Below are 27357 nucleotides of genomic sequence, written 5' to 3'. Positions count from 1 at the left end.
ATGAAACTAGTCCCAGTGTTGATCACTGAAGACTTCTGTGAAGAACCTTATGCAATATCATACCTTCTTTTTCCATGTCACCCAGTTTCCTGCCCACCTCAGTTTCATGGCAGCATTTTCCAATTACTAGGAAACCCAAACCCTAATTCTAAATTCCTCTGTAGCACTATATCAGTGCTTAACAAGCCTGGACAGAGGAAACCTAAACCACATTTTCTCTGTTTAGGGAGGGGATACAAAAAAAAAAAAAAAAAAATCAATAATCCCATGAAAAAAAGATGAAAAAGATCTGGGATCTTACATTTATTTCCATATCATTTTCTTCAAATTTTGGTTGAAAGCAAACATACTACAGAGTCACGGTCTGTGGAAAAGGAGATCCTTCCACCCACACAAACATGCATTAAAGCATATCCGTTGTCTATGTTATTCTACAGTATTACACTGCCACCTCTGAAACAATGTTTTCTTTAAAGAACCCCAAAAAGACGGTGTAAAAGTCCCTCTGTACAAGACCTTGCTGTCAAGTTTATGATTTCACAGATAACTAGTCTTAATCCTCTGGGACCAAAATTATCCAACACTCCTTTTAATTTTACTGAAGAATCTTTCTTCCACTTCAGTTGTAGTCCTTTCCACTTCCATAACATCCTTCTTGCCAATCCATTTGCCTTTGCCTTCATATTCTACAGTCTTCATCTTTATGAAGACTGTTATTCAGCACACGTAATTTTAAATACTTACCTAAAGTACCCAAGTTAGGAAGGCAGTAATCCAAGGTCACTAATGCAGAGGTTAAATAAAATGGAGGGATGAATCACCCCTTGGAAGTGACTCTCCATTGAGTGGATAGGGTCTCTGGGACAATTTTGTTATAAGCTTGAAGAAAAATGAAATCTTTTCCACCTAGAGCCACTTCTATGCCAAGAAATGTTTGTTTTGGCTTAGGGCCAAGATTGAATTACTTTTAATGTTGACTCAATCTGTTCTTGTTCTTCTTCATAACTTTGCACAGAGCAATGGTAGACTTCAGCTATCTGTTTTTATTTACTTTGTGAGATTTAACTCATCTTGACTTTTAGAATTTTTACTTTATTATTACTTTGGATATCCACGCTACATTATCTAAATAAACCTTCTGAGGGATTTTAGAGCTCTTCCCTCCGTTCCCAATGGGAAAATCCATTCCCAGCAGATCCCATTCCAATAGATACCATTAATTGGGATGAAAACTTTGGATAAGAAAGCCATCTTTGCCTTAGTGCCCGTTCTGCTTTATATTTGACTGTCTGATCCTGAGTAGTTTAATTTATATAATTCATTACCTTTCTTAATTTCTCAGATACCTGTTCTTTTGAAATTAACCCTCTTTCAATCAACAATAATGTTTATACAAAATATATTCATTTAATTAAAACTGAGTGAGCTCACAGCTAGCATTTTTTAGTGTCTCATTATTCATTCCAATAAAACAAAGCGCATTTAATAATAATACATTTTCAGCTATCTCAACAAGCTGTAGAGAGCGGCAAAGAAATTAAGATCCTTGGAAAACAAAGATGACTATGCAAGGATTTGAGTGGAATGAAATCTATGTGTTTGTGCTTGTATTCATAACTGCTTTCTTTAATACATGCCTGCAGGTTAAGAAAGATATTTTTCAGGAAACAAAGGTAACATTTATATTAGTATATTAAAGCAGCACCAGAGAACATTCCCTAGAACTGAAACATGATTCTCTATGGCATTCAATTACTATAATAGTCACTGAAATCATTTTTGCCTGGATTATATAAAACTGTCCCAAATAATTCCCAGGCACAGTTGGAGACGGTATGAATCATGAAGTATTCAAAATAGGCAGGTCTGGTATGATCAGACTGTACCGGGTTTTCAAGAACAAGAAAATTAAGATTCTTCAGGTATAGCAACTGAAAATTCAGAATTACATCACATTTACTACTGTAAAGCTCACAAGGAGGATGCTGCCTCTTTATGTTCACACAAGGGCTTCTGCACAATGGAAGACTGGACAAGGGACAGGACAAGGACAAGTAGCCTAGATTAGTTTGCATCCACTGCTTAGGACCGGTCCTCATTATAGCAGATTTGCCTTGTATAGGGTTCATTGCAGTGGTCCAGAAGAGAAGCAGGGTGTGAGTTAACAGTTAGAAAGTGCAGTGCTTAAACTCAGCCCTTGGTCTTTTTTATTTAGTGATGTACACATGCCCAGGGAGATTCCATTCCCTGTCCCAAGCAGCTTCAGGTTAATTTATTTCAAAAAGACTAGAATTAATCTTAGAAATATGAGAAATAGAAGGTCTTGACACCAGAACTGGAATAGTGTCCAAAGTTCCATGTGGGTGCTTATAATTTTCAGACACAATTTTGAGCTACCAGCATATTACAAGTACCATTTTTCATATCAACAACACAAATATGTAGAACCAGTATTTTGCTAGCCATCCATGATCTCCAACAGCAGGTTTATTCCAAGGTGCTGGTTTTAGAGAATTTACAATAATATAGCTGTTTCTGTTTCAGTCAAGACTGAAGAGTCAAGGGGCTTTGCTCAGAGAAAAGTACTGCAAGGAAGAAAATGAATAAACTGATTATCACACAGACTAAGAGTCCTTGACAAAACATGTAATTAAGGCAAGCAGGCAATTCCTTCATCAGCATTGTTCTTGTTCTAGCAGATAATACTAAGAACTTGTCAAACATGCATTCAGAAGTCTATTGCCTATCAGCAAGGATATTTTTGATTTGTTGCTTCTTAGCCAGTTGAATTGTATAGAATAGAAATAGCAAAAGGGTTCAGAGCACTTGTTGAACCAGAACCCTGTAGAGTATGTGATGGATTGAAACTGCCATCTCTTTTCATCCGATTCCATTGCACTCTCTGGGCTAAAGGGATAAAACAGTTGATGAAAGAAAAGGACTCAGGCTTTAACAGTAAAGTAAGTCAAGACTGCATGTGCTGCTATTTGGGAATGGAAATTCTTTTCATAAATTGCTTATAAGGACATATATGGGCACCAGCTAAGGTGAGGGTACCTTGATACTAGATGCTATTCAAATGCATAACAAGAGAGAGGAAAAACTTTCAGTGCAAATAAATAGACAACAGAATCACAGTGATACACAAAGAAATACAGAGCAGTAGGAAAAAAAGAAAAGTAGTTTTTGGCTTGTGAGAGAAATCCTCATGTTCCTGTTGAACAAACTGGCAATGCATGTGTACACTTAATGGTGCTGAAATACACGACAGGATGCCATACAAGCACAGCATTGAGTCAAGGCTATGGAGCTCAGGCTAAGAACTGGTTTAAGTGGGGTGTGTTTTTTCCACAACTGCTTTATCCACAGGTAGGTTGGGTATCTCTGCTTGATGCTGAGTTCCTGAATAACTCGGGAGATTGTTCAGCTGCAGGACTGGGTGTTTTGGTACTGACTTTCTATAGGACAGGTTAGGCACCTAACTAATATGTCATTTGTAAGTAATCAGTAACCATTTATTAATTTGTAAACTATTCATAACCCTAAAGCAATGTGTGACTGGAAGGCAGGCAGTCGATATCCTTCCTTACTACAAAATCCTTCCTATCAGAAAATGTCACTCAGTAACTTTGTGGAAACTTTTCAGTTGCAAAGATTATACTGAGTCAAAAACATCACTATGGACTTCAGAATATTACAACATTTTATAGATTAAAACATTTCAAGCAAAGCCCATAAATAGGCAATATTCACAATCTGACCAGCTCCCTGAGATATGTAACTACTTATTTATTGCCCCAAATACTTTTTAGATTATATTTAAACCCAAAGCAATGTCTTATTATTTATTCAATAAATTTTGCATGCCAGGCAAAATGTTGATCTTTGAAGTCAGAGTATCTTCTCACACACCCATGCAGATTATCAAAATAGTTTCACTGCAGACGTCACCATCGCTGTTTTTAGAGAACAGCAAAACCAGCCATTGGGCATATGAACTCTAACCCATGGCTGTCCAGAGGTGTGGTGTGTAGGTGATAAGACTGTAGCAAATTCCAACAGAAAATGACAATGCACAGGCACCCAATCTTCCCATTTTGAAAAGCATTTTTTCATTTAAAAAAACCCAACCCCTCTCCTTTTCCTATAAAATGTTTATCTATTTCCTAGAGAGAAAAATGAAGGAAAATGCTATAAAAATATTTTTTCACAGTAATGTAGAGAACAAACACACACAAAAACCTCTCAAATGTTGTCATAGTTCTAGTTATGATTTTTTTTACAAATTCCTCTACAAAATTGTGAATTACTCATTTCTTGCTTATGTAATGAAGCTAGTAGCACCTCTACCATGATCATATCAAAATGACATATTTATATAGCCAGAGAGAAACCATCAGCTTATGAGAAGTTATTAACATGATTGATTTAAAGAGCCATTTTGTAAAGCAAAATTCAGTCATTTCTACTTGATATATTTAGGACAAATCAACTGCTTATAAATGCAAACACAGTTTTGAGTTATTGCTGTATTCCATAGTTTGCTTTTGCTTGAAATTCAACTATGTCTACAGAAATATTTAGTCCCTTGAAAGCACCTTGCTGCATTCTCGCTTCTGATCTGGAGAACAACTTCAGGCCTTGTGCTCCCCACTGAATTTACACAAAGAACGGGGGAAGGACCCAACGTGGCACCTCCCATACCGTAACAGGTTATGACCATCAGCCATGAAAGATAGCCTGGTACAAGGGAGACCTTGTCTGGAAACAAGATAGGTGCCATGGTTGACCTCCAGCACAGCATGGCAGCTTTCAGTCCTTTGGTTCCCTAGTAGCAAAATTATATTTAATTTGTGAAGCATTTCAGGGCCTGTAGATGGCATGTTCTGAATAGGATCTAGGGTGTATTAAATACTCAGATCTAGAAATTGTATCAATGAAACAGTTCGTCTTAAGCACCATTGCTATTGCTGTACTTTGTTTCTCTTAATCCTGTACTCTCATCTTTCTCCTCCACCTAGACCTTTGATATTCTGCTTCCTCCCCTCTTGCTAAGAGTCGTCTTGGCATTCATATCCAATCTGCACAGAGTTCACTCCCGCCCTTCCACAGCCCATCTGATAAAATAATCTGTGATGAAATTGCTGCAAGTGGCATTATGTAGCGCTCATGTCTTTGAACTGACATCCCAGCGAGACAGACAGGGCAGGGAAAGCGCTGCCAAATCCGGGCCGCTTTGTTCCAGATTGTCTGTAGACAGAGGATGGCAATGCTCCACTGTTTTAAGGACTTTGGCTACCTTTGGCCAGTTTTCTTTATGGACATGACTGCAAAATGCTGAAATGTTACTTTCTGGGAAGACCTTGGTAATTTTTTTCATTTATTGGTACGCACACACTGATACTGCCCCTTCTCCCCCAAAACCTTCCATCTTTTGAGTGAAAACTCGCCTTTTATTTCAGTTATATATTAAAGCTTAGGCTCTACACATCTCGACGAAGCTGTGATGTGTTGCATGATGATTTGCGTGTTGCAAATGTCAAATAAACTCCTTGATTTGTTTAGGCAAACATCCTGTAAGGTTCTATAGGGCCCATGCACATATAGCAAATGGATCCTTTGGGACTTGCACCTGTATTTTAGCTGGCAGCATAATTAGGTCCCATATGGTTAATGAAATGTAATGTGTCAGTATTTTGTAGGCTGAGATTTGTCACACAGAGGTGTTGGATGTAACACCCACTCTACCAACTGTTCAAGAGTAGAAAAAACAAAATCAGTTAAAAGCTTGTGTGTAAAAGAGAAATAGGAATCAGCCTTCAAGCTTTCGGTTTTCCAGGCTTCCAGTGTCCTCTGTCTTTCTGCCTTCCTAGGGGAGGTATGTCAATCAAGGTACTTTTTCTCAATAACGTTTCAGAGCACCTTCTCAAAGGGCACAAACCCGTGTGTGGTCGGTAACTGAACATGCACACAAACTACATGTCCATGAGCTTCTCTGCCCTACATTACCAGTAGTGTCTGAGTGTCCCTTACTCTCCAAAGTATTGATCCTCACAGCACTTCCATCACACATTTGAAATGTGGGTGTTTCGAGCAAATGCTTCAAAGACACCCGTGTGTGCCAATTCTCAGCCTACAAAATACCAAACCATTATAAAATCATTAAGCAGGCCCCCTTGCAGATGGCTGGAGGCATGTCCACAGCAGGCTACAGAAGGGGCTGCAGACCCAACCAATGTAGCTCTGATCTAGCCAGTTGTGCTGAGCCACTAGCCGAGATCCTCAGCTCCACAGTGTCATGTCCCATGCTGTACTTCCCAATGGACTGATCAGCTTGAGCACAATACTGTAATGGTACAGCCTGATGCAACCTTGATGTATCTGAACCAGTCTCTCCATCATAAGGCATTGGCATGATCTCTACAATTTCATCAGGGCCCCATGGGTAGTCCAGGAGAGCACAGAACAGGGTCTCACACTTCCATGTAAACCATCCCAAATGCCCTGCTCCAGTAGCCACTGCACTGTCCTGCTCTCCACACCCAATATTCTCAGGCCAAATTTTCTAGTTCTGGTGGTTTAATTTGACTCCCACTCCTGACCAGAGCAGTTGAATGGGGCTAGAAGAAGAGATAGTACTATGTTTCCAGCCCACAGAGACATAAGCTAACCAAACAGCAAAGGCAGATCCACAGCACAGAGCTGAGGACGCAATAGTCTTCCCTCTCATAGTGTGGCTTATTGTGACGCACACACCATCGCATGAGGATGGAGAGGCTTCAGCATTGGCCTGACATGGTCATAAGCAAGCATGTGTGACTGAGAGGCTTCTCAGCACCTTGCCTCCTGGGTTAGCACCATTTATATGTCACTCCTCCCACAGGGTGGTGCTTAAAGTCACCGTCTAGCCCTGCCTGAACAGCCTGTGAACAGCCTGCATAGCAGAATCTGTCTGCATAAAATGTTGGTTGAATACACATGAATAATGCATAAAGCTGTAATAAAATCAGCTTGGGAGCAGGGAAAGAAAAGGACTATGCTAGCCTGGATGATTTAGACAGTTCTAGTTAGCAGGTGAGAGGCCAGAGAGACAGGGAGGGGCAGAAAGGTCACACAATTGAAGAAACAGCCAAATAGGGAATGCTGGAGGAAAAGAGAAATTGGTAAGTCCACAGGTGAAGTAAACTTCGCTTTTTCAATAAAACTCTATAGCAGGATGTTGTTATAACTATAAAGCTTACACTCCCTGGTTGAATCTTACATAGCTTACCAGAAGGAACTTCCTATCTTGTCCCAGTCATTGCATAAGTCTGACTTTTGTACAAAATCCATAGGTTGAGATCCCTGAATACATTCTGTACCAGATACTTCATTTTAAGCTACTTAGGCATGCTGATATTTATGCTTTTGCATAAATGCCTTTGGATTTTTTTGGGAAAAAAAAAATCCCTCCCTAGAAATTCTGTTTGAGTGAACAAAACCTTCAGCCCCATATCCAATAAGACATAGAGCATCTACATATCCCTTTCTTTTCAGTAGGCATGGAGGTGTCAAAAAAGAAGTTGAGTATCTAAATACCCTGTACAGTGGGCTTTCAAGGGAGAGGTGCAAGTCAGAGAAAGAGAGCGTCTGATCCAACTTCAACATTTTTTAGACCCCTTTAATTTGAGCTAGTCTCATACTTTCCCTTTAGGGAAGGAAATAGGTCAGACAAATTGCCTGTCTTCTGCATATGCATGAAAATGAGCAAGGTAACTTCACATCCCACAGCACTGTTGGAAGGAAAAAAACAAAGAAGACCTTTATATATATAACTGTGACTGAAGACATATGAGAAGCTTATATTGGAAAGAGAATATACACTCTTTCATATTATCATTTTGGCACATATCCTAATCTTTTTGAAAGCTTCTGTTAATGTGAAAAGGATTTGAATTCTGTATTTTTGTGTGGTAAAGACGAAAGAAAAGGGAAGAACTGCTTACCTATCAAATGCAACCTTAAGTTCTGTTCTACTCATAAAACCAAATGAGCAGCACCTGCATATTTTTACTAATTTTTCTCCCTGGACTTCTTTGGAAACCTACAATAAAATTCTTTTCTGAGCTGCAAAGCCAGCATGGAAATGGGAAAGGAGCTGAAAGTCACTGCTCCTCCTCCATCAACAGAAGGTATAAGATCCCTTTCCAAACTTCTTGGTTTTGCTCCTTTTCCATGCCTAAATATAGTTTCACTCACTTGCTGTTAGGATGCATCTGCACAGCTCTGAGATCACAGCCATCTACAATAGTTTCTGCAAGCCAGGGAACACCCTCAAGAACATGTCAGCATGCTCCCTCACTGCTCACTCGTATTGCCTACAAAGGCTGTCTCTGAGGCAACCTGGTGGAGAGAAGGTGGATGGGACATGGGTTTGGGCTCTTTAAGTGCAACAGGTATTTTGGCCAAGAACCTATTCCAATGTAATTGAGAATGAAGTTGGGCATGAAGATTGTTGAAACTCATGCAGGTGAAATAGAAGAAGAATTTCAGCTTATTTTTCACCTTCAAAGCTTCACTTGCAGATGAAAAAATGTCCTGTTTTTCACTAAACACCAAATCTGAAAATTGAACAACTGTGATATGCAAGGTTTTAAGACAAAATAAATGTAGAATTGCTGAATAATATGTCTAGTTAGAATCAGATTTTTTTTTAATGAGAATCTGGACTTTAAATCCTGAACTTTAGATGACATCTGGACTAAGTCCGGATTCTCCAGGTGAAAGAACTTTAAAAATAGTATGCAACTTTGATGGCCTTTATTTTAGCATGGGCTCAGTCTGCATTGGTTGATAGTCATGATCACATAAACCAAAAGTTTTAGAAATTTCCAGATCAGTGCATCCTATCTTATTCATACAATTATCTACCTGAAATTTTTTTATAATCTTATTTTGACCAGGGAGGGATAAGAGGAAATAAAAAGTTAAACCTAAAGGCAGGGGGGGGCGGAGAAGCAAGGAGTTAATGTAACCAGAAAAAGAGATGGTAGGAAGAGAAAAAAACCCCACCAAACATTGAGGAAGGTGAGATAGTAAGCCAGATGAGCAGAAGATGAGTTATGACAAGATGGAGGCAGATAACTGTAAAAGGGAAAAATAGACAGTACATGTTTATAGGCCACCACTGTATTGGTTTGCTAACGAGGTAAGAAACGGCAGCTTGTATGCTGATCTATGGAAAACAATTTCCTGCCTGACTGCAAGTTGAAGAAGTAAATGGAGTACAAATCCCCCTAAAAAGGGGCAAAAAAAGGGTACATGCTCTTAAAAAAGGATTTGACAAAACTGGAAATGTTTATACAAGATCTATAAGAATAACTTAGCATCTGGAAAACTCACTTTACAGAAGTGACAGAAGAACTAAAGCTCTTTGGTTTAGCCAAAAGAAAGATTAGAACAATGCCTGGGAAAAGAAGCTCTGAGAACATACCAAGATAAAGGAGCTATAGGTTGGAGCAACACAGTCAGTCATTTCATCTGAAGAAAGGAAAATTCACAGTCTGAACAGACTACCCAAAGGTGAAATCAATGCTGTTTTTACATGAAGTCCTTAAGTGAAGACACTCTGTGTGTATCTTCATAAACAGTATGTTTTAGCCTAAGCAATAACTACCAATGACTAGTTGTCATTTTATTACCTATCTTACACAGCAAAATTAAGATACGGAAACTAGACTTCTGCAATTTCAAATCAGGGAAAGGTGAACATGTTCTGTGACTCTGCCGTGCTAGATCAACTGTAGTTTATATATACTTACCTAAAGCTTTATGCACTCTGTAATAGCAATGTGGGACAACTGGTTCACCTGTTGAAACTATCTTGTTCACAAAAAACCTTAGCACTGTGGTAAGGTAATTTTCTACATCCTAGATCCTGATCATAGTCCTCTCACTACAATTTTGCACCTTTCTTTTGGCAGTACCTCTATTCATCTTCCTCCTAACACCTGTAACATCATATAGTAAGTTAGAAGAAATCTATCTCAGGAAGAAAAGGTAAAAAAAAAAAACCAACCCCACCCTAGGTAAGGACAAATAAAAAGCATTTGACTAGATCACAATAGATTGAAGAACAGATAATTTTCCTCATCCTTCCACTGTTCTCAGCAGTTTGGTTGGATTTTGGCAGTGGGATTCATTCAGGGAGCTGGTTTACCAGCCACCCGTTATTATCTTTCCAACTTGTTTAGTACGTATTGCACTTCTAGGAATAGCCATTCTTTATACATTGTTTGTCCGCCCTTTGGCAATGTAATTGATTTTATATGGAGGTTTCCACATATGTCACTTGGATCATGTATCTGTCCAGCCATAAATGCTGCCAGACACTTACAGAAAAAAACAAACAAACAAACCCCTCAATTAGAGGAAAACTTAACTGTGGTTTTCTCCGGTCAGCATATTTAGAATAATGAGTTAAATTAAGTTAGTTTAAAAACAAGGCTGTGATTTATGAACAGGATTGTCTCAAAATTCGGTTGCCAAGGTAGATGGTAACTGTTCTGTTAATAACCTTCCCAAACATTTCTTTAGTGTACACACATACAATGTATTTATGTAAAATACTCTGCATTACAGCATGTTATGTCTCCACATCATCAGGAGCCCGAAATCAGATTTTAGTAAAATGGATGCAATGTTTTCCTCTGTCCAGTGGCTTCCAAATTAAATTAAAGCAAAGTCTATAATTTTTGGTTCACCTCCAAGATCATAGATTCATAGACTCATAGGATCATTTAGGTTGGAAAAGACCTTCAAGACCACCAAGTCCAACCATTAACCTAGCATTGCCAAGTCCACCACTAAACCATGTCCCTAAGCACCACATCTACAAGGCTTTTCAATACCTCCAGGCATGGTGACTCCACCACTTCCCTGGGCAGCCTCTTCCAATGCTTGACAACCCTCTCAGTGAAGAAATTTTCCCTAATATCCAATCTAAACCTCCCCTGGTGCAGCTTGAGGATGTTTCCTCTTGTCCTATCTCTTGTTACTTGGGAGAAGAGACCGACCCCCACTGCGCTACAACCTCCTTTCAGGGAGTTGTAAAGAGCGATAAGGTCTTCCCTGAGCCTCCTTCTCTCCAGGCTAAACAACCCCAGTTCCCTCAGCCGCTCCTAAGAGGACTTGTGCTCTAGACCCTTCACCAGCTTCGTTGTTCTTCTTTGGACGCGCTCCAGCACCTCAATGTCTTTCTTGTAGTGAGGGGCCCAAAACCAAGCACAGTATTTGAGGTGCGGCCTCACCAGTGCCAAGTACAGGGGGACAATCACTTCCCTACTCCTGCTGGCCACACTAGTTCTGATATAAGCCAGGATGCCATTGGCCTTCACTGTCTCCTGCATGATTCAAGAATTGTGCAGGCCTTTTGCCTTTCTCAGCTTTCAGAGAAATCACAAATTAGCTCTTATAAATACAGGAAGTGGTCTTTCATGTATGGATTCAACAAGGCTAAGTATCGGGTCCTGCGCTTGGGTCACAATAACCCCATGCAGCACTACAGGCTTGGGGAAGAGTGGCTGGAAAGCTGCCCAGCAGAAAAGGACCTGGGGGTGTTGGTCGACAGCTGGCTGAACATGCGCCAGCAGTGTGCCCAGGTGGCCAAGAAGGCCAATGGCATCCTGGCCTGTATGAGAAATAGTGTGGCCGGCAGGAGCAGGGAAGTGATCGTGCCCCTGTACTCGGCACTGGTGAGGCCGCACCTCGAATCCTGTGTTCAGTTTTGGGCCCCTCACTACAAGAAGGACGTTGAGGTGCTGGAGCGTGTCCAGAGAAGGGCAACGAGGCTGGTGAGGGGTCTGGAGAAGAAGTCTGATGAGGAGCAGCTGAGGGAACTGGGGTTGTTTAGCCTGGAGAGAAGGAGGCTCAGGGGAGACCTTACCGCTCTCTACAACTACCTAAAAGGAGGTTGTAGCGAGGTGGGTGTCGGTCTTTTCTCCCAAGTAACAAGCGATAAGACAAGAGGAAATGGCCTCAAGTTGCACCAGGGGAGGTTTAGATTGGATATTAGGGAAAATTTCTTCACTGAGAGGGTTGTCAAGCATTGGAAGAGGCTGCCCAGGGAAGTGGTGGAGTCACCATGCCTGGAGGTATTGAAAAGCCTTGTAGATGTGGTGCTTAGGGACATGGTTTAGTGGTGGACTTGGCAATGCTAGGTTAATGGTTGGACTTGATGATATTAAAGGTCTTTTCCAACCAAAATGATTCTATGATTCTATGATTCTCGGTCTGAAGGCTATAGCATATCAAACTCCCTTTTGGGTTATCCCTAGCAATTTAAGCAGGAGTTGTATTTAAGCTTATGAAATTTTGCTTAATTTTATTTTAGTACTCATCCTGCTTGTAATAATAAGCTTCCTGTAGTAGGAAAGAATGGCAATCAAAATGTGGAGTGTCTTGCATGTAATTCTCTTGGGACAGAAGAGCAGTAAGATTGTATATTTGAACAGTTCCCTTGACCATCTTCTCTTCAGGAAGATGTTCTCTAGGAAATGTAATTAGTGTGCTTAGTCTATCAGCTCTCTGCTCAGACATTTCGGCCTAAAATGGCCGAAACGAGAGGAAATGGCCTCAAGTTGCGGCAGGGGAGGTTTAGATTGGACGTGAGGAAAAATGTCTTTACTGAAAGAGTGGTTAAACATTGGACCAGGCTGCCCAGGGAAGTGGTTGAGTCCCCATCCCTGGAAGTATTTAAAAGACATGCAGATGAGGCACTTAGGGACATGGTTTAGTGGGCCTGGAGGTGTTGGGTTGACAGTTGGACTCAATGATCTTAGAGGTCTCTTCCAACCTTAATGATTTTATTATTCTATGATTCTATGATCTCAAAGACAAAATATCAACAGGGGATACAGGAAGGTGAACCACTGTCACTACTCATGGTCATCTGATAGCATATATTAGAAGGACTATCTTTCATAAAACTGATCTGACCCATCAGGCACTGTGCAGTGAAACTTTGTTTCCTGGAAGATTTCCAAATCTCATCAACTTGATAGATCCCTCCCTGATTGAAGAGGTGCACCCTAAGGATGGGAACAAGAACTGTGCCATTTCCAGGCCCAAGGCAAAAGACAAATTTAAGATGAAGCTGGAGGAACTTGCCTTCTCAATGAAGGCAACTGCAACTTTCATTGAATAGCTATAGAGTCTAAGTGAGGGGAGAAAGTGACATTCAAACACTTAACGCCTAAAGAAAAGAAGCCAAGTGACATTTTGAAGATCCAAATGTCCTGGTTTTAGCTAAGTCCACCCTATATCATTCCTTTCAAAGTGATTTTTTTTTAAACTTTAGAATAGTACACCTCCTTGCTCACCTGCCCTTGGCTGTGTCATGGTATTTCCCCTAACAATCTTCATCCCCATTATGCTCCAGAGTATACCCCTCATTTTATATTTTTCTGTCAGTCAAGGTACTTCACAGTGGGTATGTCTGGCCTGAGCAGTCTGCTGGCTATGTTAAAGTGCTGTCCAGTTAGTCAGTCACTGCAGAACAAAGTAAACATTAACTTGATGCTACCTGAGTTTTCTATCTCAATATTCCCAGCTTATTGATAGCATTTACTCACTTTTCACAATTATGATCCTAGGATATATATTTGAAACTGGGCAAAAAAAAGCCACCTCTGTTATAGATATCAACATCCAATAAAAATGAGTAAACACCTCAACAGGATAGGACTGCAACTGGGTTTTTCCTTCCCGTATTTTCTTTCAGATGAGAGATAATTTTTATTTTTGCTACAAGATTAAAGTAATTGAGAACATATCAAATTGTGATCATCCTGATCTCAACATTTATGTTTGAAATAGTTTAAAAGTCTCAAAAAATAAAAAAATAAAAGTAATTTCAAAAATTAAAAAAACAAGTAATTATTTTGCCCAAGGGCAACAATGAAACGTTGCTGAAATAGAACATTCTCCAGTCTTTAGACAGGACATTCTTTAATTTTCAGAAACAGATTTTTAGAAATAAGTTTTCTTTGAAATTGAAAATATTTTCATGGACTAGCAATGACCTTTTTTGGTACATTATTTCTATGTGTTTTTTTCTGCATATAAAGCATGAAAAAATATCACCTATGCTTAAAATAAAATAAATCTAATTATAAATCATGTTATTTTGTGAAAAGCAAATAATATTTCTGACTATTATATAGTTTTTGTATCTAAAGGAGAAAAATTTAGTCTGAAAGAAAATCTCCACAACATCATATAAGTACAATTTGTTCCAAGCAGCAGGTTTAAGGTCAACTTGTTGCAGCTCTTTCGTTCATTTCTTCATCCTATTCTCACAGACTATGACTAATTTTCATTTTGCTCTTTAGTTGGTAGCAAAGGACGTAGGCAAAAATAGTCTTGTAACCAGACACATTTGAACAAATATGAAAGGAAGTGTGTGAAATAACCCTTATCTGCAGGGGAAAAAAAGTTCTGCTTTTGTTATGCTTGCCTGGGTACAGCCTAAGAAAATGAATGTGAACCACCTCTTTATATTCACTTATGACAAATTTAAACGGAGGAAAGCGATATTAAACAGAGAGGACTTTGAAGATGAGTTTGATCCAATGTTTACCTGCAGAACTGTCTAAAGAAAATGTTAACAAAGTAGCTTCTTTCTTGAGGCTGTGTTCAAAAGTAAATCACACCTTTTACATAATGGAGTGAAATTTATCCCCAATAAATTTGGCCTATTGTGTTTCAATTGTACCCCTGTGCAGTTCTATTTTTCCAGCATACATCACCTCTTCACTCCATTCAGAGTGGCAAAATAAATGGTTTCCAATGGCAATGAAAATTGCCTTTCAAATTATTAATTCATTTGGCTCCAGGCAAATTTTAAGCATAGACTCTCAGGGATTGACCTTGTTTCTGACTAGGAAAGCCTGATCCAAATGTCAGTCTAGTCAACGGGGGAGTATTGACTTTGAACAGGCTTTCAATGAGGCCTTCGAACCGCAATGATGGGAGAAGAGAAAATTGTATGTATCTTTCTCTGATCTTTCAAAAAGACCAGAGAATGCTTTCGTATGGGAAATGAGGTAAACAGGCAGTTCTTTGTCTCTTGGGGCAGACAGCCATCTTCTCCCCAGTTTCCCCCACCATTTCCGATTAGTTGCTGTGCCGTGTGGTTAAGCAAGAAAAGACCGAGACAAAACTCCAGGGGGTGCTTGAGCTGCATGACCCATCTGCATGCCAGCCATTACCACCCAAAATCCAGATACAGGCACAAATTTTCCTCTCTACTCCCTTGTCCATGCATGAGTTTCCCCAGGGGGTGGACAACAGTTACATGAGCTAAAAAAGATCCCTAAGGTGCTCTGAGAAATTGAGGGACTAAACCGGAGGGCTTCTCTCTGTTGAGCTACTTTGCCTGAGAGAGAGGCACAGACTGAGCTCCTGACTGCGTTATTGACCTGCTGGCTGTCTGCAAAGTTGGTTTAAGAAGTGAAAGTTGGTTTGAGTTTAAGGAAAGTTTGTTTAGCCTCTGTTCCTATCACAGTGGTGGAAAACAACATCTGTAAGGCCAGCTGAAAGAATTAGATCAGTATGCAAACTTTAAATAAAATGGTCTCCAAGACACCCTGCATGCCTGTTGTAGCAATCCATAAAGTTGAAGGCACTTGCTTCAGGCTCTAAGTGATAGGTCCTTAGTACAAGGAGTTTCCCATCACATTTTACCTCTTTGCCCTCTCACTCCTACCTCCCTGCCACACAGTGTTAACATGTCTGTTTGTGGAGCCATGGCGTGACCTGTATTCCAGAACTGATGAGGTTTTTTTAAAAAGTGCCCTGATGGTGGGTGAAAAAGTTTTATTTTAAAGCCAGATCAGTTCAGAGTAGAGCCCCACCAATTATTAAATGCAAGGAAGAGTTGAAGAGTGGAGGAAGATAATGACACCAGTGGCATATGTCATTCCTGACAGAGCGAGCAAGGGGAGTTACAACCTAAGACTAAGACTTGCAAAGATTTCTGAGTGGCATATGTAAAATACACTACAGTAAGTGGAGATGACTGTTGCTTTATCAGAAATGTCCTTCATTTGTTACTCATATTTCCTATTAATTGGACTGCAGAAACTTCCTCCTTAAAATTACAAGAGCTCCACCGACAATAGTGCTTGCTACCTTCCAATTCTTAGGAAAAAAACCTACTCTTAGTGGTTAGTTGCACACCTGGATGCATCACCTAGATTAAACAGTGATACTAAATGTCAAAGGAGCAAAGCTTATGAGAACCTCTCAAAATTTTTGTGTATTTTAAATCTGGAAATCTTGAATAAGGATTTAACAACAAAAATTCAGATCAACCTCCCAAAATATTAATCCACTGTAGGCATAGATCATTAGTAAGTGCAGAAGGAAAGATTCAAAAAGGAAGCTTTTTATTATGAAGCTACTGACTTATCCCAGGCTTTTCTTATACTAGAACAAAAATAGACCTATAACTTTATCTGCCCATGGAACTACAAAAGCAATGAAATAACCAAGCTTTTTCTGCCTCTTCTTTTCTCCCTGTCCAGCTTTGAAAGACAGGACCCTCCCTCTCCTTGGAAATCCTTCCCAGAAACCAAAGATCATATTTCAGAACAGTCTGGCTAATGCCTGAAGATGAGCTAAAGATAATGAACGTAGATGGCCAGAATTACTGGAGGCACTGAAAGAAGATCTTCTCTCAATGGGTGTACAAGATCCTAAGTCGATAAAAATTGCAAGGAATGGGATTCAACAATTTTTTTTTTTCCCTATTTTGAAATAATACCTATGAATGTAAGACACTGAGTATAGGGGGCATATTTGGAATGTTTACAAGTAAACAGATGCTATATTAAAATGAAAATTAATAATAAAAATAATATAAATAAAGGATATCTCTTTTGCTTGTTTATTCATTTCCTTTACATTAACATTCATCAATAGGAGTGTTTTGTGGTGTTTTTTAAAAAATCTTTCTGTTCCTGGAAGGGACAAGATCTGCCATAAGCTTTGGAAAGTGTCCAGAATATCAGACATTGTCACATTTCAAAGAAATACCTTGACCAGTTTGTATTTGTCTATCCCATTATAAATACCATCTGTTCTATTGTTAGAAAATATTTGTGTGATGTTATTTAACTGCAGAGCATATTCATCACTATGGCCAGACCATGCAAATAGATGATAGGATCATAAGATTCCCAGAACCCAAGTTTAATGTTCGTTCACTGAAATTGAGTTATGTTGCTCTAAACATGCTCTGAATGATATGAGGCCTCATAACACACCACCTATCTTGTCCACTTTAATACCGGCAGAAGTAGGCATAGGTTGTACTAGATCATCATTTCTCTTTCTGCACACCCAGCTCCTCTGTCACTTTCTACTTTTGTCTTGCCCACAGCAGCTACCTCCAGCTTCAACCCTTGTGTCCCTATTCCCTTCTTTTCAATGTACAGTGCAAAGTTCCCCTGCCATAAGATTAACATGCCATATGTTACCATCTGCTCCAAACAGTGTCCACGGGAAGTGGTAAAAGTAAGTATTCTCACTCTGTTCAGAAACAGACCTTGATATAAGCTTGACAATTCCCACACGGAATATATAAGCATCCCCTCTCAATAAGCAGAGGTGTAAAAGTTGTTCAGAGCAAAAATTAGACAAGTCATCAAAAGTAGTCAGGATATAAAATCTTATGCTAATGTGATGCATCAGTGGCATTATTTTTGACCATAATCTTATTCATATGTATTTGTGAAGCGAAGGCTGCACACCAAAGGCATCAGCTGGCACAGAATACCTTCACTACATGATGTGACGTAGGGTGATTTATACACTGTTATATTAAACTGTTAATATATTCATGTATTCCCATACAAAAGAGGCTGCAGTTATTTACCAGCTATCATTTGTTATTGTGATGGAAACATGATTGCAACAATCTGCATATAAAACCTAACTTTTTTTTTTTTTTTAAATACTGCAGAACAAGCTTTCTACATATCTGTAGGAGGACAAAGATCTCTACATACTAGCATTGGACCAGCATCACCCCAAAAAGGGCTTTGAATAGTATGAAGGCTGCCAGAGAAACATACTCAGTGTGTGGGAAGGACAATCTGCTTTCTATTGGTTGTAATAAAGCCAGTAACATCTGCTGCTGTTCAGAAATGCCATCGCCACTACTCAATCTCTTAATAACATTTTTCATTCCCAGATCATATTCTAAGCCTTCCATTCCGAGTTTGTCTGTTTGAACAGAGGCGACCCAGTATGATCCTAGAATTCATCACAGAACCTAATTCCAGAAAACTCATTAAACGGTGCTGTCATTAGACAGGGACTGGAGAAACCTGCTCTTAAGGCAGTATGAAATTCTAGTCACTTATAGCAAGATGAACCCACTCAACTCTGTTAATACAAGGAATAATGAAATCAGGTAAGCTTTTCCATAACATTTCCCTTTAATCATATACTCTTCTGAACACTGGGTAAAATCTTAAGCTCTAACTCAAATTAATAAAAAAAAAAAAAGAAAGCAATTTAGCACACAGTTTTGATTTTCTGGACACCTGATGGAGCATAAGTGTGTGAAGAAGATTTGAGGAGACTTCCCTTGCTCATTCCCGAAACCAATGACCAGATGCAGAGCAAGAAGTGGCTGCAATACTCCATGGAGTATTATAAAAAAGACAGAAATAGTTCTGGTCTCCAGGAGTTGGAACAACCTGCATTCAAATATTAGCCAGAACTACATGTTTTCTAGTATTCGTGCCTCTGTGCCTCAGATATTAAGCAGGAACACATTCTGATTCAGCTACAGTTTCAAATGATGATTTAGCTCTCTTCTGCACTGGGAAGACCAGACGCTTTCTCATTACCCATTGATACCAATATAGTCAAAATGATTATTCTACATAAATACACTGGTTGGTAGATTAAGAAAAATAAATACATGTCAATTAAATGAAACTAAGTCACTTAGGAGACTCTAGAGTAAGCACTTTTAGCAACAAGTGGCCCTAGAGCACACACAATCCTGTATATCAAACTTTGTTTTCAGCCATTGATGCTACTTCAGCCCCATAGGGAATGTGAAATTATTATTAAGTAAAGCAAAAGTTTATACTCTTGACAACTGACTGGCAAAACAACAACATCAAACTGTCATCATCTATGTATTTGACCACATCAAAGTAGTTTGAAGGCATTCTTATATGGAAAAAACCCAGCCTCTTACCTTCAGTATGTACAGCAGAAACATAGGTCCAGTTATAGCGCTTGACAATGTCCACCATAGCCCGTGCTTGCTGTGCATCAGATGGCACAACTCTCATAAAATACTTGAACAGAGTTTTGTCACTTAGGTCCATGCTTGTGGCAGAATAAGCAATCTGAGGTATATTGAAAAGCTGCAACAAGTTCTGGACCTGGATAGCAACTGAGCTAGAGCCAGGTCCAATGACACCAACAATGGGTTTCTTGGAGCGGAAAGACGATGAAGATCCATCCACACATCGCACCATCCCTTCCTCTTCTTCTGATGAAATAAGAGAGTCCCTTATAAACTCAATGCTCTGCTCCAGAGCCACAGCAGAATGCCAGCAGGAGTCCCTTATTTCACATCCTAGCGTTATATTTGGCAACAGCGTGGGGTCCAAATTAATTCTGTCAAGGGTATGTAGCATTGCCTCCACTCTCTGAATGCCGTACTGCTCTCTTACCTCTCCACATTTCCTCTCATGAACCTTGTCAACAGTTGGTTGATGGTGGACAGAGAATAGAGCTCCAATGATAATATCACCAGGCATGTGTGCAACCACTCTTCTTTCATTGGCCTGTGCAGAAACCAAAAGCCCAAAGTTCCCACAGACATCTTCCTTCAATAACAGGATTGCAAGGAACAGCAAAAGGACCATTTTAGGAAATGGTTTAGGCTGGTAGAGACACCATGATGGAACAAAACCGGAGAGCTGGTGAAAAGCAGTTATCAAATCTTTTGGATAAAAGGAGCACTATGCTGATGGTTAACCAGGAGTTTGCGTATATTCTCTAAGGAGTGACCATCATCTCCAAGTGGACAGCTGTGCAGAGCTGCACATGTGATCATAATCCTCATAACCTTCAAAAATGAATAAATAAGAGAAAAAGCTTTAAAATTAGTTATAAAGTCAGCTTAGTAATCTGTTCTAAAATTGCACCTCTTCCTACTGCTCTCAATGACTGTAATACCGTCTCCTATATACACTTGCTTCCATAATTTTTCAAGCTGGAAAATTTTGTTGTACTTCAGTGTTTCTCAGTCTTAGGCTTGTACTTCTGCTGATATAAATCGGTGTGTTTCTCTTTGACACTCTTGTTTAAAAACTCTTTTGGGAAATATTTTCAAAAGCACAAAAGACAGACAAATATTTAATTCCAAAGAAGAAAGATGTTGCCATTTCTAATGTGTGTCTTTGAAAACAACTCCCTTTACTTTCAGATGCTTTCTATATCACAAATGCATATGTCACACTACTTTACCATGGACTGTACTATGTTATCAATTACAGCACTAGGAAACTGCTGTTGACAAACAGAGCTGTTTTTGAAATATTCTAAGGAATACAGAATTTAGTTCTTCAAATCTGTAAATCTTTTTTTTCTTTGTAAGCCACAACATGAAACAAATTAACTTTTAAAATAAGTTAGGATTAAGGAAACTGATTTTGTTATTAAAATTTGCATTTGTTTTAAGCAGTGAATATTTCAGCAGAGGAACAACAATTCTAAAACAGCAGAGCAGTGAAATTCTTTTCATCTTTTTATATCCTTAAATCAAACATCACCAATAAGCAATTCAACAAATCCTGGTACTGTGGACAACTATCCAGACTTCACCGATAGAAAGAAGTCAACACAGAGACTATACAGATGCGTTACTGCCTAAAATATTTGATCTGCTATGTTTGCCGATAGTCTGCAATGCAATCTGCGCTTGGCTTTAGTGTTGATGAAGGATCAAAAAAAAATAAAAAAAAAAGAAAAGAATCAGCAAAGAATTTGTATCTTGGGCTGTAGTTAATGGAACTTGAAAATGTACTTGCAAATGTTCTGTACCTAGCAGTGGATTTGCAGCAGGATGCTTCTGGTTTCAAATATAGTGCTTAAACAGTAGTTTGTCCAGGTCTTGATTCCTGAGCACGTTAAAGTATCGTCTATTGCTCTACACCTGCCAGTGGATCCATTGATAGTACAGGAAGTTAAGCACACTCTTAAATCTGGGAAGATGCTGAGCTAGTTAGTGAATCACATGCCCAGTTTCATTATTGACAAAACAAATGCAAAATTCTGGGACAGAGCCTGATCTCAGTTTTACTAACATAAATCTTTTGATGTAATAAAAAAGAATATAGAAATTTCCATACATTTCAGACTAAGCAGTCATTTCTAATCCATTAACAATTGTTAAAAATGCTCAGATGTTGTAAAGCGAAAGAAACCCTTGCCATAGGAAATCTACCTCTGTTTCTTCCAGGTTCAAAACCTAGCAGTATTTTAATCTTGAATTTACCCCTCACAGCTAGGTCAGTCAGTACAGTGCCACAGTGAAAATATTCCTGATTCTGAAGATGAGACAGTCAAACCTAAAAACACTGTTCTGTTTGAGGTTAGCCTTGTTTAATTATTATTTTACCTAGACATCTATAACCTATGAACTATTTACACAGAGGAAATCATGCAATAGTTTTAGTGAATATTCCCAAATGAAATCCAAATCTTTAAAAAGAGGAAACATTGAACAGAAATGGTTTTGTAATATTAATTACAATATTAATAGGTTCATGTAATATTAATTTCTAGTAATAGAAACTGTTAAAAATAAAATAAGGTTCAGACAACTGTAGAACACTTCAAGAATTTTTTTTCTAGTCTGTGAAGAGTTAGCTTATCAATACTGCAACCCTTTGCCACTAAGGAATAACAGCAGTTCAATTCAGGTTAGTTAGTCTCTAATTACAGAATATCACTACTGCTTATCTCTTCCAGTTGTTTGTTCTGTGACTCTGAAGATGGTACAGTATAATTTGCAAACAGTCCGAAAGATGCATGGCAGGGGATATCTTTGTACAATATCACAGCTATTAAATTCCTATACCTCCAATTAATTTAATGTATTATCACTAAAAAAAAAAATCTTTAATTATTTCCTAACTTATTAACATTTGAACAGAAATAGTACTCTGTTTTTTAAGACTGAGGATGCTTATTTTTCTGAGCTTCTCAAATTAATGCTACATGTACAGAGTGCACCTATATCTAGACAAATGCCAGCTCTGCCTCGGACTTTAACTGGATATACAATTAGATGCCTTTTTATAATCTAGATGCCTGTGCAGCTGCATATGTACAAATAGAGAGAGTTCAGAGGACTGGGGTGAGCTTGTGACACAAAAAAAATAATCCAAACCCCAACCACCATTTTAATTCTACAACACACATCAAGTTTAGTAATACTTGGTCTCACGTCTATGGATTAAAAAATTTCCATACAGGATATATGAGAAAGAGAGGGCAGCAAGGCCATTTTGATCTTCTTCACTCCAAAGAACAGCTGTTTGCTTTTCTCTGTCTACAGTTGTATCTATCAGTATAAAATTACAGGGTAAAAAATGAAGTAAAGCTGAAGGTCTCCTTTAAATTCCTGGTTCCATAATAATAGCAGATCTCATGGCTAGGGGGTTCCTATGGCCCAAAAGCAAGTTCTGAAAGCAGTCAAATCCTTCCATTCCATGGCATCCAAGAGAAAAGAAGGGGCCAGGTGCAGACTGCAGTTGTTCCAGAATTAATGAACTTTCTTCACATACTCCACTGTACTAAAGTGAAAGATCAATTTATCTGGGACTTACAAAGCTGTTCCTAATTATACCAAGAAAACTGCTTGTGTTTTATAGTATTAGGCTTAGGACTCATATCCAAAGCATCTGGAGTGAATCCTTTCTGTGGGCTTTCATGATGCAGTGAAACAACCCAGAATTTATATTGACATGGCTAAGTGAGCCTGCTAAATTTCAATGGATTTGTATTCATATAATGGAGATCTGGTTCTATGGGCTTACTCTTGCTCTCATAAACCTAAAAATCACAGAATGGTTGAGGTGGGAAGGCACCTCGGGAAGTTGTCTGGTCCATCCACCCTACTTAAGGTTCAGCTAAAGCAGGTTTCTCAGCTTCATGTCCAGTCAAGTTTTTAATATCTTTGAGGGTGGAGACTCCACAGTATTTCTGGGCAACCTATTCTAGTGTGACCACAGTCACAGTAAAAAGGGTTCTTTTTTATGTTTAAACCAAATTTCCTGTGTTTCAATTTGTGCTTATGGCCTGCCATCCTTCCACTGGATACAGCTGGTTATGCTGTGCGAAGATGCCATGAGACTAATCGGGTAACATCTGCCATTTTAGGCCGAAATGTCTGAGCAGAGAGCTGATAGACTCAGCACACTAATTACATTTCCTAGAGAACATCTTCCTGAAGAGAAGATGGTCAAGGGAACTGTTCAAATATACAATCTTACTGCTCTTCTGTCCCAAGAGAATCACATGCAAGACACTCCACATTTTGATTACCATTCTTTCCTACTACAGGAAGCTTATTATTACAAGCAGGATGAGTCCTAAAATAAAATTAAGCAAAATTTCATAAGCTTAAATACAACTCCTGCTTAAATTGCTAGGGATAACCCAAAAGGGAATTTGATATGCTATAGCCTTCAGACTGAGAATCATAGAATCATAGAATCATTTTGGTTGGAAAAGACCTTTAATATCATCAAGTCCAACCATTAACCTAGCACTGCCAAGTCCACCACTAAACCATGTCCCTAAGCACCACATCTACAAGGCTTTTCAATACCTCCAGGCATGGTGACTCCACCACTTCCCTGGGCAGCCTCTTCCAATGCTTGACAACCCTCTCAGTGAAGAAATTTTTCCTAATATCCACTCTAAACCTCCCCTGGTGCAACTTGAGGCCATTTCCTCTCGTCTTATCGCTTGTTACTTGGGAGAAAAGACCGACACCCACCTCGCTACAACCTCCTTTCAGGGAGCTGGAGAGAGCGGTAAGGTCTCCCCTGAGCCTCCTTCTCTCCAGGCTAAACAACCCCAGTTCCCTCAGCCGCTCCTCATCAGACTTCTTCTCCAGACCCCTCACCAGCCTCGTTGCCCTTCTCTGGACACGCTCCAGCACCTCAATGTCCTTCTTGTAGTGAGGGGCCCAAAACTGAACACAGTATTCGAGGTGCGGCCTCACCAGTGCCGAGTACAGGGGCACGATCACTTCCCTGGTCCTGCTGGCCACACTAGTTCTGATACAGGCCAGGATGCCATTGGCCTTCTTGGCCGCCTGGGCACACTGCCGGCTCATGTTCAGCCGGCTGTCAACCAGCACCCCCAGGTCCTTTTCCGCCAGGCAGCTTTCCAGCCACTCTTGCCCAAGCCTGTAGCGCTGCATGGGGTTGTTGTGGCCCAAGTGCAGGTCCCGGCACTTGGCCTTGTTGAACCTCATACAATTGGTCTGGGCCCATCGATCCAGCCTGTCCAGGTCCCTCTGCAGAGCCTTCCTACCCTCAGGCAGATCAACACTCCCGCCCAACTTGGTGTCATCTGCAAACTTACTTGATCCCTTTGTGCAGATCATAGATAAAGATATTAAACAGAAATGGCCCCAGTACTGAGCCCTGGGGAACACCACTTGTGACTGTCCACCAACTGGATTGAACTCTATTCACCACAACTCTCTGGGCCCGGCCATCCAGCCAGTTTTTTATCCAGCAAAGACTGTGCCCGTCCAAGCCATGAGCAGCCAGTTTCTTCAGGAGAATGCAGTTGGAAATGGTGTCAAAGGCCTTACTGAAGTCCAGGTAGACCAAATCCACAGCCTTTCCCTCATCCACTAAGTGGGTCACCTGGTCATAGAAGGAGATCAGTTTAGTCAAACAGGACCTGCCTTTCATAAACCCATGCTGACTGGGCCTGATCACCTGGTTGTCCTGTATGTGACGCATGATGGCACTCAAGATGATCTGCTCCGTAACCTTCCCTGGCACCATGGTCAGGCTGACAGGCCTGTAGTTCTTCAGATCCTCCTTCCAGCCCTTCTTGTAGATGGGCATCACATTTGCTAACTTCCAGTCAACTGGGACCTCCCTGGTGAGCCAGGACTGCTGATAAAGGATTGAAAGTGGCTTGGTGAGCACTTATGCCAGCTCCCTCAGTACCCTTGGGTGGATCCCATCCAGCCCCATAGACTTGTGTGTGTCTAAGTGGTGTAGCAGGTCGCTAAGCATTTCCCCTTGGATTAGGGGGGCTTCAGTCTGCTCCCCATCCCTGTCTTCCAATCAACTCAGGGGGCTGGGTACCCGGACAACAACTGGTCTTACTAGTAAAGACTGAGGCAAAGAAGACATTAAGTACCTCAGCCTTGTCCTCATCCTTTGTCACTACGTTTCCCCCCACATCCAATAAAGGATGGAGATTCTCCTTAGCCCTCCTTGGTTGCTAATGTATTTATAGAAACATTTTTATTTGTCTTTCATGGCAGTAGCCAGATTAAGTTCTAGTTGGGCTTTGGCCCTTCTAATTTGTCTCTGCATAACCTCACGACACCCTTGCAGTCCTTCTGAGTTGCCTGCTCCTTCTTCCAAAGGTCATAAACTCCTTTTTTTCCTGAGTTCCAGCCAAAGCTCTCTGTTCAGCCAGGCCAATCTTCTTCCCCGCCAGCTCATCTTTCGGCACATGGGGACGGCCTGCTCCTGCACCTTTAGATTTCCTTCTTGAAGAATGTCCAGCCTTCCTGGACCCCTTTGCCCTTCAGGACTGCCTCCCAAGGGACTCTATCAACCAGTCTCCTAAACAGACCAATGTCTGCCCTCTGGAAGTCCGAGGGAGCAGTTCTGCTGACCCCCCTCCTTACTTCTCCAAGAATCGAAAGCTCTGTCATTTTGTGATTGCTATGCCCAAGACAACCTCCAATTGTCACATCACTCACAAGTCCTTCTCTGTTCACGAACAACAGGTCCAGCGGGGCGCCTTCCCTAGTTGGTTCACTCACCAGCTGTGTCAGGAAGTTATCTTCCACACACTCCAGGAACCTCCTAGACTGTTTCCTCTCTGCTGTATTGTATTTCCGGCAGACATCTGGTAAGTTGAAGTCCCCCACGAGAACAAGGGCTAGTGATTGTGAGACTTCTCCCAGCTGCTTATAGAATATTTCGTCTGCCTCTTTGTCCTGGTTGGGTGATCAATAACAGACCCCCACCATGATATCTGCCTTGTTGGCCTTCCCCCTGATTCTTACCCATAAACACTCAACCCTATCGTCACCGTCATTAAGCTCTCGACAGTCAAAACACTCCCTAACGTACGGGGCTACCCCACCGCCTCTCCTTCCTTGCCTACCCCTTCTGCAGAGTTTATAGCCATCCATTGCAGCACTCCAGTTGTGAGAGTCATCCCACCATGTTTCCGTGATGGCAACTGTATCATAGCTTTCCCGCTGCACAATGGCTTCCATCTCCTCCTGTTTGTTGCCCATGCTGCGTGCATTGGTGTAGATGCACTTCAGTTGGGCTATTGATCCCACCATCCTTTTTGGCGGGAGAAGCCTTAATTCCTACACGACAATTCTCAGGCACTTCTGTGGTTTCTAACACACCCATAACCCTTGCCTCTTTGCTGCCGCATGGATTTCCATTCCTTACCTCCACTGAGACAGCAGACCGAAGGACCTCGCTAGCACACCATCCCTCAAACATTGGCGTGCCACCCCCAGGCTTACCTCTAGCGCTCCTTCAAGCTCAGAAGCAATGCATCCCAACAAAGAGGAAGTCAGGCAAAAATGCCAGGAGGCCTGCATGGATGAACAAGGAGCTCCTGGACAAACTCAAACACAAGAAGGAAGCCTACAGAGGGTGGAAGCAAGGACAGGTAGCCTGGGAGGAATACAGAGAAATTGTCCGAGCAGCCAGGGATCAGGTTAGGAAAGCCAAAGCCCTGACAGAACTAAATCTGGCCAGGGACATCAAGGGCAACAAGAAAAGATTCTATAGGTATGTCGGGGATAAAAGGAAGATGAGGGAAAATGTGGGCACTCTCTGGAACGAAACAGGAGACCTGGCTGCCCAGGACACAGAGAAGGTGGAGGTACTCAATGACTTTTTTGCCTCGGTTTTCACCGGCAAGTGCTTGAGCCTCACCGCCCAAGCCGCAGAAGGCAAAGGTGGGGACTGGGAGAATGAAGAGCCGCCCACTGTGGGAGAACATTAAGTTCAAGACCATCTAAGGCACCTGAAGGTGCAC

At 40.6% G+C, this 27357-nt stretch overlaps 1 protein-coding gene across 4 annotated transcripts in view; it reads right to left on the bottom strand.

Moving 5' to 3' along the window:
• Positions 1 to 27357, bottom strand: part of GRM5 (glutamate metabotropic receptor 5) — a 298233-nt gene that overhangs the window by 262738 nt on the left and 8138 nt on the right. For all 4 annotated transcript variants that reach the window (XM_076328339.1, XM_076328337.1, XM_076328338.1 and 1 more), the window contains one exon: positions 19259 to 20140. In XM_076328339.1, coding sequence (XP_076184454.1) covers positions 19259 to 19937 — 679 coding nt within the window. In that variant the 5' untranslated portion in view covers positions 19938 to 20140. The remainder of the gene's footprint in view (positions 1 to 19258; positions 20141 to 27357) is intronic.

Source organism: Aptenodytes patagonicus, chromosome 1 (genome assembly GCF_965638725.1).
Source record: "Aptenodytes patagonicus chromosome 1, bAptPat1.pri.cur, whole genome shotgun sequence".
Classification (NCBI taxonomy): domain Eukaryota; kingdom Metazoa; phylum Chordata; class Aves; order Sphenisciformes; family Spheniscidae; genus Aptenodytes; species Aptenodytes patagonicus.
Note: the sequence above shows the minus strand (reverse complement) of the source record. Positions and strands in the feature narration are given on the sequence as shown.